Consider the following 15,654-nt stretch of genomic DNA (forward strand, 5'->3'; position numbering starts at 1 on the left):
GATCAGAGAGATTTGAAGATGAAAGGGTACCCAGAACCACCCATTAGCTGCACAACAAAGGGTCTTGGATGAGAGAGAGCAACAATAAAGCATTTGGGATGTATAAGTGACTTGAGGCAAGAGATTTAGTCCAGCATGTTGAGTTTTAATCCTCAGTACCATTACAATGCAATTTTAGGCTGCATCAATAAAAGTATAGTGTCTAGATCAAGGAAAGTAATAGTTCCACTGTATTCTGCTTTGGTCAAGCCCCACCTGGAATATTGCATCCAGTTCTGGGCACCACAATTCAAAAAAGACATTGAGAAACTAGAGCGTGTCCAAAGGAGGGGGACTAAAATGGTGAAGGTTCTGGAAACCATGCCCTATGAAGAAAGACTTAGGGACCTGGGGATGTTTAGCCTGGAGAAAAGAAGGTTAAGAGGTGATATGATAGCCCTGTTTAAATATTTGAAGCGATATCATATTGAGGAGGAAGCAAGCTTGTTTTCTGTAGCTCCAGAGAACAGGACCCGGAGCAATGGATGCAAACTGCAGGAAAAGAGATTCCACCTCAACATTAGGAGGAACTTCCTGACAGTAAGGGCTATTAGACAGTGGAATGCACTCCCTTGGAGTGTAGTGGAGTCTCCTTCTTTGGAGGTCTTTAAACAGAGGCTGGATGGCCATCTGTCGGGGATGCTTTGATTGGGATTTCCTGTATGGCAGGGGGTTGGACTGGATGGCCCTTGTGGTCTCTTCCAACTTTACGATTCTATGTGTTTTTAACTGACTTTTCTTAAAGAAGTGTCTGAATTTAGAACCGACTTTTCAAAATGTCCAAGCTGAAATTCTCTCACCTTTTCCCATTTATTAATTCCTCACACCAACAGTAGTGATTACAGACATGAAGTGTTTCTCCCTCCCTCCCGCTTTTATATCATAGTCTGAGAATGAATGGTAAAATTAGCAGTTCAAAGCCTCTTGCAGTGTTAATGTAGGGGATCTAATCCAGGTTAATGACTCTAATGCAGGTTAAGCCTTCCTCCTGTAAACAAACCTGCCCTGAACTTGACCCCCCACGGCTTTTTGACAAGAGGGAAACAGCCCTGTGTGTATATATGTACTTTCAAGATGCCTGTAGGTTTATTGTCTGCTTAATCCTTTAGAGCCAGACCACTCTGCATTGTTTTGTATCTGGCTCTGGACATTATGGGGAACAGGCATTTCTCTCTCTCCCTCTCTCTCTGTGACTACAATCTACCTTTTACATATTCCTTATTGCACATAGACTTTGGAAATTTTACCTGCTTTTTTTTTTTTTAAGGAACATAGTTTCATTTACAATTCCATGCTTCCCTTCTCCAAACAGTATGAGGAGGAAGACTCAAGTCTACGAAAGCTCATGCTACAAATTTCTCACTTTCAGTTAGTCTCAAAGGAACTATAAGAGCCCTTTGCATACTGGTTTTCCAGTCACATTATACTAGTCCTGCTAGATTAGATGGAACAATGGTTATCAGCTGTGAAGAGAACTCTCTGCCAATCCTTCAGTCAGATACTATTGGAGTTCTTTGATCCCACCGCTGCCACCAAAATATGTGATGTGCCACTCTAAAAAGACAGACCTTTTAAAGACTCTGTTTCAAAAGGCCTTATAATGGTAACATGGATGTATTTAAAATAAAGACAAGCATTTAATTAAAATAAAAACTGAACTTTATTAAAACAGTTGCTTTAAACAGTTGTTACTTGAATAGATAGCAGATAAACATTGATTCAGGCACTTGTGGGGTTTTTTAATTTCATTTAGTTACAGATTTAGTTAACTTCTCCACACTCTCTCCTGTAATTAACAAACTTAACTCCAGGACCCTCACATTGTCCTTATCTTTAGGTTCTTTTCCTAAACCCGTACCAGCCACCAAGGCTAAATATCTCTCAGGATATGACCCCACAGCAACTCCCACTCTTGAGGTTCTGTGTGCATAAGGAGTCCCTCAACACTGGACTCTATCCCTATATGTCCCTCACTTCTGCACTTTAAATATAACTGTCCCTCTCTGGACATAGCAAGAGCCTCTTAATCTCAAATTAAACCCTAACTGACTATTCCCTCAGGAACTCCTGGAACACAGTCCTCTCTTGGACTTAACTGTTCCCTCAATTGTCAAATCCCAACTCACTCTCTCCTCTATCAGCATGGAATTTTCACAAGTCCCAGCCCACATTCTATTGGTTGGGCCTCAGTTGCCTTCTGATTGGTCAGCCAGGTATTCTATGCACCACATCAGCTTCGGCTGATACTCCAGCTGCGCACTTTTCTGGAACCGGGGGACCTTGAAGCTGTAGTACATGCACTGGTGACCTCAAGACTTGATTTTTGTAATGTGCTCTGTATGGGGCTACCCTTGTGCCTAGTTCGAAAACTGCAATTGGTACAGAATATGGCAGCCAGGTTGATCACTGGATCATCAAGGAGCGATCATATAACACCAATATTAAAGTCACTCCGCTGGCACAGTACAAGGTGTTGGTTATCACTTTAAAGCCCTACATGGCTTGGGCCCAACTTATTTAAAGGATCACCTACTTCCATACAATCCACCCCATGCTCTCAGGTCCTCTGGGAGGAACTTACTGCAGCCTATAAGGACCAGATTGACTGCGACCTCCCAGAGGGCTTTTTCTGCAATCATACCCAGGCTATAGAATGACCAGCCAGATGAGATCCATCAAATCACTAATCTAAATAGCTTCAAGAAAGCTGTTAAGACAGATCTCTTCCGGCAGGCCTTCCCAGAATAAAATACTTGGCTATGTAGCAACCCCCACATATATCTGATGACTCTGCCTACCACTATTGTTTTAATTGTTCATGTAATTTTAACCTTAAACTGTTTAAATCTTTTTAAAGGGGGGATATTTTGTATATATGGTGTATTCTTTTAATATTGTAAGCTGCTTTGACTGTTTTAACAAAAAGTGGGGTAAAAAATAAAAGTTTTATTATTTATTTATTACATATATGGAGAGAGAAATCCAGAGATGCAAATGTGGTTCAGAAAAAGAAGAGGGACTAGGAATCACACTACCACAGAAGGAATTCCAGGAAAAAAATAGCATGTGCTTTACAGACTTTAGCAAAGCATTTGACTGCTTAGATCATAAAAACTGTGGAACACTCTTCAAGACATGAGGGTGACACTACAGTTGATAGTCCTGATGATAAATCTGTCCTGAGGACAAGAGGCTATTGTTAGAACAGAATATGGAGAAACAGAATGGTTCCCAATTGGCAAAGGGGTTAGGCAAGGATGCATTTTGTCAACCTACCTGTTCAACCTGTATGCAGAAAACATTAGTCTGAAGCTGCCACAATCATATCTAGTTTATACAGAGTTATTACCATAAAAGACCCTGTCAAAGGACCATTGATCTAACAGTGGTGGCCAGGCAGGTACAGTATGTGCATGTAGTAACCTTGGACTCATTGTCATGGCTGAGTGTTATGATGAGTGCAAAGTCTCTGTCCTGCCTTCTTAGAGTGCTTTATATTTAAGCCAGAAGTGGCCTCAGTGACCATTCAAACAAAGATCCTCAACCAAAGAACAGTCTTTTGATCTCCCTTATAACAGAGGAAAGTCCTCCATGAAGTAGGACGCCTAGTAAGAATCGCTGAAGGTCATTGACATAGGCAGTCCATGAAGGCATACTGCTGAGACGCACACTCACCCAAATCTGAATGTGGGAACAGAGGTTTGTTATTGTGACAGGCTTGGGAGTAAGAACATTTTTGAGAAAAAGGGATGAGGTACTTATCAAAAGCAGATTATTTTTAATAATTTAATAATTGCCTTGAATATGAGAAATTAACACTCATTGGCTGCAATTTAAAATCCTCTCAGTGTAGTGTAAATATCCATATGCAGATCTAAACTACGCAGAGACATATAGCCTCCCCACCACCTCAAGACTTACTGAAAAGCTCCTGAAACTGCCTTGCATAGCCATTCTGTGCTTCATGGTGAGCAGGCAGGATCTGAGAAGCATCTGGTTATGTCCCCATAGACAGATGTGAAGTGATTACAACTGCACTAACCTGAGAGGATTCTGGCAGATCTCAGCACTCACGTCACCATTTCATGTCTGGCCATAAGGACATAGCCAGAGACTTCTCCAATCCCACCTGTTCACCACAAAGCATGGAATGGCAATGTGGGGTGGCTTCAGGGTTTTTTCAGGAGGTCAGGGGCAGGGCATTGGGATCTGCAAAAGGAGGAAGGGAATATCAATCTGAACCATGGCCAAGAATGTACATCTACCTGCATAAGTGCCACTTACAGATGCATATGTCCTTAAAAGAATTCAGGCCACTATAAGGCCGTTGTAATAGGATTTCTTAGAACTAGTGGAAGAACAATTGTAATGTAGGAGAGTGCTCACTATTTACTTACTATGTCAATTCTAAATGCTTTCCCCCTTAAAATCAGAGAGCTGGAGAAGACTGCAAGAGTCCTTTAGTCCAGCCCCCTGCCATGCAGGAATACACAGCTATAGCATTCCCAAAAGTTGGTCATTAATCTCAGTTTAAAGACCTCCAAAAAAGGAGAGCACAGTAGTCTGAGGTAGTCCATTCCATGGTGAACAACTCTTAAAGTCAGGAAGGTTTTCCTAACATTTACCAGGAATGTTTTTTCTTGTAATTTTTATTTATTCACTCCCCTCGCCTTCTGTACTCCAAGACAAAATTTCTTCCGGGTGCCCCCAATGGGTCCTTAAAGGGATGGATTTTAGGGATGCAGAAACCAAGTTCTGGCTTGCTTTTGTGGATTTTTTCCAAGAACACAATGTAAATCTTGCATCCTCTTGCAGATATCAGGGCTTGGTGACAGAAATGCAGTGGATTCTGAAGAAAAGACTCTTCCCATGTGGTTTTTTGTCTTAATTCACTTCAGCTGCAGTCCTATGTATGCATTTACTTGGAAGTAATGTCATCCATGTAAACATGAAACAGAATTATACCGCACAGCTGTTCTTTGTGAGATTAGGCATCCTTTGAACAGGTGGACTTTAAAGCACAGGGTATAATGGACTGCGAGAAGGGGTGAGTGGGAGTTGAGCTAGCGGGGAGAGGAGAGGAGAGGAGAGGAGAGGGAGACAGACTTCTTGCCTGGTAGGTGGGCACAATCTTTGTTGCATCCCTTCCACACCAATATAACATTTTGTCTCCATTGCTGGAATTCTGTAATGTAGCTCTGCTTCAAGACATGTGACTCTGGGGGATTTCTCTGAGAGTGAACTGCACTGTCCTCCTGTCTGCTGCTTTTGGGAAGAGTGCCTTTGGCAGGCTGGAATCTCCATTCCCTAGGCAAGGGAGTAGGCAGGCAGTCCCCATAGAAGCACACAGGAAATGGTTTCAAAACCACTAGGTGGGTTGCAAAGGGGATAATGGCAGTTGCCTATTAGTGCTCTGTAATTTGGTGCTAATTTCCTTTATTACAGTGTTCCTGCACTGCAGGGGATGATTCTGGCTTGCAGACTCTGTGTGTGCCGGTGTATGTGTGTGTCTGATCTGATCTCACTATGGAATCTGGGCAAGCAGCTGGATAGTATCTGGGCAGAGAAGTGCTGCCTGCTTGCTCTCTATACTGGCATCATGCACTTGCCAACCCCCTTCCCATGCCTTTACAAAAGGTACAAAGAGCTTGTTCAACAGATGTCATGCGTGTTGCAGCTGTGTTAATCCATGCTGTTCAGCTGTGGCAGCTGGCAAGCAGTGGCCCTAGGAAAGCTCTCAGCTGTGAGATGAGAGAGCAGCATCCAAATAGATATTCCCAATCATCCCAGTAATCTGTGTTGTGCAGCATGCTGTGGCACCAATCAGCTGCCCCTTGGGAGCTTCTGAGAGTTACAGACATCCCTTAATTTTGCTACTGGCATGCAAAATGTTGGGCTACACCGCTCAGGCATGGCAAAGTTTCACTTTGGGGCTACAATTCCCAGAATCCCCAACACTCATGGTAGCCATACCACTTGGGGGATCCTATACTCTGCCATGGAGCATCTAGTCAATCTGCTTTTGAGATGATTGATTTTTCAGTGAAGGTGAAGATTACAACTTCATCTCCAATATGAAGTGGTGTAGTTCAAAATGCCCTACATATATGCTACTTCTACATATTTAAACCCAGAGTATTTTAAAGAAAATGTAAGCCACAGATAGTTGGTGGACTGAGCAATTTAGGAATATTTTCCAACTGGACCAACAGTTCCATGAGACACCTCCACAATAAGAAGCTAAATAAAAGATGTGCTTTTCTTTGCTCCTTGCTTACACTTTATATAAGTGGTGAGTTCTCTGTAGGAATCAGTCATTCTTATTTGCCATTGTTGCCGCTGTTGTTGTTGTTGTTGTTGTTGTTGTTGTTGTGTATCTTCAAATCATTTCTGACTTAAGGAGACTCTAAAGTGAACGTATCATAGGGTTTTCTTAGTAAGATTTTTCAGAAGGGGGTTACCATGGCCTTCCTTTGAGGGTCAGAGTCCATGACTTGCTCAAGCTCACCTACTGGCTTTCCACAATTGAGCAGGGATTTTAACCTTGGTCTCCCAGAGCCCTATTCAACACATAAACCACTATACCTCACTGGCTCCCTATCTACCATGCACTGATTATTAATTTATGAATCTGCATTTGTTCAGTAACAAAATTATCCATTTATTCCTGCAGCCAGGAGCTGCCAAAACTGAGACCTCACAACCTCCCCCCCTCCACCACTACTTTAGCCGGACAATTACCCCTGAGTGCTTTTACAACTTCTGAAAGGGGTTTTGCATATTCATGCTGTCACAAAATTCCAGCCTATCTCTCTATCTCCACTGCATTTGTGTCTTATTGACCCCCATTATTTCAATTCCATATTGATCACTTTCTATTTGTACCATTTTGGGTCCAACTACACATTTTGTGTCCAACTGCACTATAAAAACCAACCAACCAACCCTGAACTAACACATAATAAGCATGGCGGGGGGGGGGGGGTTAATTAGCAAGTACCTCCAGTCATCATCTGGAATAAGAGTAGAAGACCATGGATGTGTTTTCTGTGCTAAGCATATGTGGCCCGAAGTCAATCTAGCTCAGTCTCATCACATTTAAAATTGCATCTTATGGAAGTGTGGCTTCGGGTACAGGAAGAGCAGCTGTCTTTTGGATAAGAGTCAAACACAACTGATAATGGAGAAGATACATAAATATTCATTTTCACTTTTAAGTCGTTTTCAATTTACAGAGACCCTAAGATGAGCATATCATGGGGTTTTCTTGGCAAGATTTGTTGGGGTGGTTGCCCTTGCCTAGGCTGAGGCTGAAAGAAAGTGACTTGTGTAAGTTCACCCAGTGGTTTTCCATGGCCAAGTTGAGATTCAAACCCTCGTCTCCAGAGCGGTAGACCTGTGCTCAAAGTACTGTACTATGTCACACTGGCTCTCTTACTTATCTAACATGCAGAGGAGCCATGTAGCAATACACCTGTATACAGGAACAGTCTGCAAATAGATACATGAAACAAGCCTGCACATTTTGGAACCTGCCAGAGCAAGCACTATTCTGTGTCCTGCCAGGAGCTTGACATTTACCACTGGGACTGCAAGAACAAGGTGGTGGTTAAGCACCTGGCAAGCTGCTAGTGTGGATTCAGCTTGGTGGGTCCCAAGCTATTCCAACGATATACATTTTAAGGATTAGTGGCTCAAATTTAATTTGCTAAATAAAATCATGTCTGCTCCTCTTTTGGCTCTAGTCCACAGTGCATTCAACACCTCCCTCTCACACCCTGACATTAACAATTATTTGTTTGCAAACAGAAAAGACTGCCATAAATACAGGCTGTTACAAGTTCAGTGTATTAAGCATTTTGCAATACTTACTCCATTTGTCTTATGCAGTTCAGTGAACCATGTATGTGTGTGTATATGTGTACAAGTTGCATGTCATTTTATGGTGACTCCCTGAATTTCATAGGATTTTCTTAGGCAAGGAACACTTAGAAGTGGCTTGTCATTGCTTTCCTCTGGAATGTAGTTTACAGTATGGTCCACATTAGGTTGACAATGGTGACTTGTCTGGGCAGACGGTTGCCAGAGTTTGTGGCAATGAGTGATGAGCAACAGAGTTACATTTGAGGGTAAGGAGGGAGTGCAATGAAGTTATATTTTAAAAGTATTATAACAGGAATGAAGCTACTTTGTTGGTGTACTGTAACAATTAGTGTTTTCCAGTTACTTTCCAAAGCTACTTCTTGAGGCCTATTGACAGAAAACTTATTCTATTCTCTGATCAATCCCATGAGTTTTTCCCCTCTAGAAGAAACTAACAGAAAAGCAAGGAGCAGTGCAACAAGTAATGTAAGCAGCTGCTTTTTGGACATTGTACAAACGTAATGTGTAACAGAAACAAATTTATTTTTAAAAGTAATTTTCCAGGCCTGAATTTTACAACTAGATTCCCCAAATCTATGCTCTCATTATTGATTCTCATCTGTTGTTCAAAGAATGGGTCTAAGTAAGTAAACTTAGGGTTGCCACTGATTTCCTGCTGTGTTTTGAATAGCTGTAGGGAAAACAGAAATCTTACAGTTGTAGCTGAGCCTCTGTATGTCATGCAGCATGCACAAGACTATAGAGCCTCATTATTTCTCTAATCTAGCCCAAAGATTGTACTGCAACCTTGAGCGTGGTGTCTGGGCTTGGTGTTGTCAATTTACTGTATATACTCATGTAGAAGTCTAGAAATTTAGGCTTAAAATTTGACCCAAAAACTCGAATTGACTTATTCACGAGTCAATGTAAGTACTGTACTATCTATCTATCTATCTATCTATCTATAACCCTGGTGAAAGGCAATAGTTTAATCTGCCCTGGAAGCACTGACCCCCTGTACTCTCTCATCCATCCATCCTTTAATATGAGTACAAATAGTTATGCCTGCTGGAATTTTGTAAGTTCTTTGGCATTGTTTTCCTTTGCTTCATTCTTAACATCCTTCATTACATGTCCCTAAGTTTTACCCTTGGCTTATCCATAGGTCATATCAAAATCCATAATTTTGGCCCCCAAACTTGTCCTTGACTTATATATGTGGTCGACTTATAGTCAAGTATATACGGTACTTGGTTAAATTCAGGCCCCATTCAGACTCACCTTTTTGCGCTGGATGGAACTGGGCAGATTCAATCCCCCCACCCAAATCCCTCTGGAAGCAAGTGCTCACTACCTCACTCAGGGTATTTTAACCCTGAATGCCCCTGAACTTGACCCGATCATGATCAGGGACAAGTTCATATTTGCCCGACCCGTTTTTTTCCAAAACTTACAGCTTTTATTCCACTTCCAAAAGACCCGCACTAAGGAGCATTTGCTAAGGAACAGGTATGCAAAACTCAAATTCGCTTGTGGGAGATTCAGGGAGAATATGAACTTCATGTACATAATTCGGTTCCTGATCCAGGGTAAAAGGTAGTCTGATTGGCCCCCAGTTCTTCCCCACCAATTCAGAATAGGCTATCCATACTCTGCTAGGTGGAACATACCAACTAGATAGGATTAGGACATTTGGCTAACAGGACACTCTTCCACTGTTCTGGGGCCTCCATTCATATAAAAATTCAGGTGGTCAAGAGCCTTTTCCTTTTTGGGTCCTAGAGAGGAAAGGGACAAACTTGTGTTCCCACTAGGAGATCATTAGTTGGACAAGGTCTACCATTACAAAAATTGTCTGTGGATACCCGAAGGCTATGCTAGGCCTAAGCAAGGAGCAATCCTTCCAACAGGGCTGGGTAGCTTATATGGCCCTCCAGATGTTGTGGGACTCCAAGTCCCATGAGCTGCAACCAACATAACAAATGATAGGAGCTAAAGTCCAGCAACATGTGGAGGGCCATACACCCCCTGCTGACCTGTCTCCACACAGTTAACCCTGGCCCATTGACATCACACACAGACTTTTTCTTGGGAAGAAACTATTTAGAGTATATGACTATGGAAGCTCGAAAGAAAGCTTTTGCAGCCCATCAAATGCTCACATAATGGAGTTAGGATAAATTAAACATTAAGCTATCCCAGGTAGAGATTTACATTATCTACTTAAAATAATCCCATGCAGGGAGCCATGTCTAGGAATCTTCTTCCCTTATCCATTTTTATGGGTAGAAAAACTCATGGCTTTCCTTCCCTTTTGTTTTGTTTGTTCTTGTGGTGTGTGTATTCTTTTTAAAGACTTTCTCTTCTCAGTACCTGTAAAATACACGTAAGGCAAGAGAGCAGTTACCTTTAAAGTACCATGACACATCATACAAATTCCAACAACACCTGGAAGACCACACATTTCCTGTCCCAGGAGTGCACCTCGGAGGGGCGGGGCACGCAGGGGACCACACTAGCACTCCAGGAAATTTGGAAGGGTCGCAGCCCATAACTGCACCCTCAAACGGTAAAAAGTACCAAACTTTATTTTGCCCTCAAAAATGCCTTCAATCTCTCTAGGGGGTACAGGGGAATTTTTGTCACATTTTTGTCCCTCAAGCCATATTATGTCTAGGGCAGTTTTTTTATAACAAGAAGTGACTCAGAAATATCTTCTGGGTCACTTCCTACTTTAAACAAAGTCTTTTATGGGCCCAAAATGCCCCAGGGAGGATGAAAAATGTGGCAAAATTGCCTCACATGCCCTCCTAGAAGCTGTATGGAGCAAAAAAAAAATTTAAAAATGGGGGGTATTTAACCCTGGGGGGGCCTGAAAGTGGATCTAGAGTGCTGCATGGAGCCACATTTTGCCCACCTGTCCTGTTTAGGAATGTTTCTGATGAATTTTGGCACCAGAAGGTGGTTTTTTTTTTTCTGGCACAGAAAGGTCATACACATGGTGCACATAGTAACAAGTGGATGGAAAAAAATCATGTTCAGTCTCTTACAGTGAGAAAGTTAAAAAAAAAAAAACCTAGGCTGAGGCTGAGGCATCTACATCCAAGCCACACGTAGGTTTTTCTTCCCAACAGAGAAGGAGATATTTTTCCACAGGCCACTCACATCATATAAATCTTTTCCCCAGTTCTATTCACTGGCTACACTTTTCTTATGCTTCTTGTATGTACTTTCAATTTTTCCTTTGTTTTGGCTCCTATTTGTTGATCTCCTTTCTCTATTAACTTAGTGATCCACCTTCTCATGGCAAGAGTGTAATATTTTAAAAAACAAAAAACAAACATGATATAATATGTATGACATGCACCATATCCTCAACTAATCCATGTTGCATGTTTTCAAAGCATTGGCTTCTTCATCAGGCAAATCCATATGAAGCTTTGAAAACTTGCAACATGTATCTTGTGCATTTTGGTTGGTGCCCTAAAAGTATCACTGTTCTGTGTGTTTTGGATGTTATTTTACTTTGCTACATGGCCAAATTGCCTACCCCTGAATATAATAAGAAGACTATCACTAGAGGCAATGGTGTGGATGAAAGATCAGGGTTGTACATACAGAATAGGCACAATATCCTGCTTATGTGGAAATTCAGTTGCAATTCTAATGAATGCTTTATTCATCCAAGGAGCTGTCTCTTTGTGAATCCACCTTGCTATCCAACTCCAAAACAAATTTAGTGGCTTCAGATCAACAGAAATGTCAAGCACAAGTAGGCAATCCCCTGATGAAAGGCAGGATTTGGAAACACATATTTCTTCTCATAGAATCAGAAATTCAGAATTCAGAATTCAAAAGAAAAATCAAACTTACTGTCTGTCTGTCTGTCTGTCTGTATTTGGCAATATAATCAGTGATAAAGATATTTGACATTAAAAGTTAAAAACATATATCTTTCTACTTAGGGGAGGGGGACGATTTTACAGTATGCTCTTCATATTGCAGTTCTCCTCCCCCTCTCTCTCCCTTTTTTTTTTTATTTTTTTTTTTTTATTTTTATTTTTTTTTGAGTCCTATAGCTCTAGTTATTTTCTCAGAAATCATGACTTTGGTTTCTTCACTTTGTCTTGACTTTGTAGTTGTAGAAAGAACTTTTATCCCATAGTGTGTTTTATAGCCAGGCACCATGAAAACAGAAATTGGGGAAGAGAAGAATATTTAAAATTTTAAAGCTACTTTTTTATTTAAACAAAAACACCCCATTTTACTTCTCTAAATCTGACACATAACATTTTGGGAAAAACAAGTTTATGCTCACTCTGCAAGTCTGAAAACAACAACCTGAAGGGTTTGCAGCCATATAATCCTTGTCCACACGTTGCTGCATGCAACCAAGTAGTACAGCAGCTGCACCCACTCAGCCTTGCATAAACTAGCCTTATCCCACTCCCTCTGCTTACCAAATACCATAGCAACTGGGAACAATTTGTATTTATTTATGTTGAATCATGGGAAGGGCAAAGGCAACTTGCACTGTCACCCCATGTGCACAGCAAGGACCCCTCCTCTCTCCATTATAGGTGATGATTACTGATCTGATTGAAATCCAGGTGTACATTAATGCAGCAGCATTCGCCTCCCTGGCCCAAAATCTTTGCAAACTGTCCTGGATCAGCCCATCTCAGAGCAGTTTTCATTCCCCTAGGCTATGGGTATTTGTTCCAACCTGGATTAGCATGCCACATTGGAGTAGAGATGTAGGCAATTCTGCGAGCTGCCAGCTCTTACATTCAGGTTCAACCCTAGAAGTTGGGATGTTGCACAAGAACAAAAGAAGAGGGCTGGACACCAATATATGGGTTACCACTACTTTAATTATTAATACAGGGGTCATAAATCAATCATAAATCCATCCTTATACCATCATAAACAAATGATAATGCAGTCATAAATCAATCTTAATGCCACCATAAACCAGTCATAATGCCATCACAAATCAATCATATTATAGTCATAAACCAATCACTGTCATGTATACAAATTCAGGCAGAGGAGACATAGGATTCAAGCACCCATGGTGTGAAATTTTTTTTAAAGAAACCTTGATTTTGCCATTTTATGTAAGGGACACCATTTTACTATCAATTGTATTTAATAGGACTTGAGCGTCCATGGATTTTGGTGTCCTCGGGGATGGTGGTCCTTGAACCAAACTCCAGTGGATACCAGGGGGCCGCTGTACCAGCAGTGGTTGTGCATTGCACAACAGCACTCCATCATATGTCTGCATGGGGGTTGAAGAGTGCTAACATAGAATATCTCTGTATGTGGATTTTTAAGCAATGCTAAGAGGATGTTGGATTGCAGCCAGAGTTTGAGTTTTGCTGTTACTCTCTGTTGCCCAGCAATATGAGCAAGCCACTAGAGTCTTCTTGGAGATAGCTCACAATCTATGGAACTACTTTCCAAGAACTATCCCTACTCCTCATTGTCCTTAAGTCCTTTCCATTCAAACAGGCTCTTGGCATCTGACCTCACTGGCTGTCAAAGAGCATTTTATGTGTGGGTGCTGTACTCTTTTAAAATGACAAGGCTTTTAGTTTTTGAGTTAAATACGGTTTAATATTATAATTTGTTTAATTGTGTTTTACTATCATAACTTTTTTGTTTTTATTTATAACTTTTTAAAAATCTTCTTCTGAGCCACCTTGAGCCCCAGGGAGACAATAAATCAAATAAACAAATCTAAAAATTGTGTAACACTTCTCCTCCTCCCATTTATCTAGACAAGATTGCCCAGTTTATTCTAGCATAGTCCTGTTAATTGCCAAGGAATGGCAAAGCCAAGTAGCCCACTGAGAGCAAGTTGCAAACTCAGGTACAAGGAAACCACTGTATTTGCCAGCCTCTTCTATTATCAGGCAACTTTGATTAACCAGTATCTGTCTGTGTGCCCTGGACAGGTGGTGATGGAAAACATGCGGAGGAAATGCAAGTGCCACGGCACGTCTGGCAGCTGTCAGCTGAAGACATGTTGGCAGGTAACCCCTGAGTTCCGGTTAGTAGGATCGCTGCTGAAGGAGCGCTTCTATGGGGCCATGATGATGCGTCCCCACAACAGGAACACAGGACAGATGGAGCAGAACCATGGCCGCCACCGGCGTCGGGCTGGTGTCAGCGACTTGATCTACTTTGAGAAATCACCAGATTTCTGTGAGAGGGAACCAACGCTGGACTCCATGGGGACACAGGGACGGCTCTGCAACAAGACCAGCCCAGGCATGGACAACTGTGAGAGCCTGTGCTGTGGGCGAGGACACAATATCCTGCGACAGACACGCAGTGAGCGCTGCAATTGCAAGTTCCATTGGTGCTGCTTCGTGGCTTGCGAAGAGTGCCGGTTGACAGAGTGGGTCAGTGTATGCAAGTGATGGTCCACCCTTTCGCCCCTCCCCCACTGAACATGCCAATGACTTCACCACTTTGACCATGTGGCACTACAGGACAGAGCCTTGTGCCAGCAGCAGGCACAGACTGGGCAGCCTGGAGCACCATAGTGTTTCACATCTCCTTCACACTTCCAGTCCTCCTGCCTGACCTGTGTATGAGCAATTCCAGAGAGGTGGGCCTGGCACCTCAAAAGCACAAAAAACTGTGTACTGATGGGCTGACTGAAATCTATGATATTTGCTCTGATCACTCCTGACAGTTAACATCTCTCCCTGTGGTTTCAAGGCCTATGAGCCACCTCTGGAGGTTCCTCATGCTGAAATTCACTCAGCAGCAGACCCTTAATATGATGTTTAAATTCCACTGTGAAATTCCTTAAGTGACAGACAACTCAATAGACCAAATTCCCCTTTTTAAACACCTGGCTAGAAGCTGCCCTGTTGCAAATTAGAGGAACCCCAGGCCATTCTGGGCTGTCATGAATAAATCTGTTACTCAGGAATTTTTCTAAAATGCAGAATTTATTGAAAGACAGATTTCTTAGAAAGCAGTTGATGTGTGGGAGTGGAGAAGTCACTGTCTCTAGAGTCCCACGCAGGTGCCACTTTGGCACTTTGAGCAGTTACTGTGGTTAAGTTATTTTAATATTGTGAGAATAAAAGTGAAACAGAGATGGACATATTCTGTGCGTGTGTGTGTGTGTGTTTGAGGTTGGGCTGCTGGAAACGTGAGGTTTTTTGGGTGAAGTGTGAGGTGTTTCCTTTGAACAGCAACTCACTGAAGCTCATGGGGGCACTTTGATTTATACAGAAATGACAGAATAGCGCACCGGTAAGATGTGAGCTTTCTTGAAGAAAACCATCCCCAGTTTTTTGTGGATTTTTTGGGCTATGTGGCCATGTTCTTGCAGAGTTTCTTTCTGACGTTTCGCCAGCATCTGTGGCTGGTATCTTCAGAGAATGCTTTGGCTGGAAAAATTGAGTGTATATATACTGTGTGAGCCTGGGAATGCAGGAGTGACCATCCCCAGTTCAAGCTCAGCAGTCAATTTGCATTACATTAACCATGAGAGGTGTACAGAGGGTTCTGATGGGTGGTCCATAAGGGTGACTATGCACCCTTCACAATATGGAATAAATATGCATTTGTTTTTGTTATTAGTACTGGTGGAATCCAGTTCAGTATTTACAATGTCATAAGGCAAACTTATAACCTTGTAATTTTTGGTATTTACATTTACAATCATGGCACCATTGATGTGATCACAAATGCTCCTAAAACCCGGCAGCCACATTAACTGAA

General features: G+C 42.0%; 1 protein-coding gene across 1 annotated transcript in view; it reads left to right on the forward strand.

Annotated features, from left to right (window-relative positions):
- Positions 1 to 14,333, forward strand: part of WNT10A (Wnt family member 10A) — a gene marked incomplete at its 5' end in the record, with an annotated part of 48,588 nt that extends 34,255 nt beyond the window's left edge. The window contains one exon of the mRNA XM_042458712.1: positions 13,866 to 14,333. Within this exon, the coding sequence (XP_042314646.1) occupies positions 13,866 to 14,333 (468 nt within the window). The remainder of the gene's footprint in view (positions 1 to 13,865) is intronic.
- Between the last annotated feature and the right edge of the window lie 1,321 nt (positions 14,334 to 15,654).

The sequence above is a fragment of the Sceloporus undulatus genome, chromosome 1 (assembly GCF_019175285.1).
Source record: "Sceloporus undulatus isolate JIND9_A2432 ecotype Alabama chromosome 1, SceUnd_v1.1, whole genome shotgun sequence".
NCBI lineage: Eukaryota > Metazoa > Chordata > Lepidosauria > Squamata > Phrynosomatidae > Sceloporus > Sceloporus undulatus.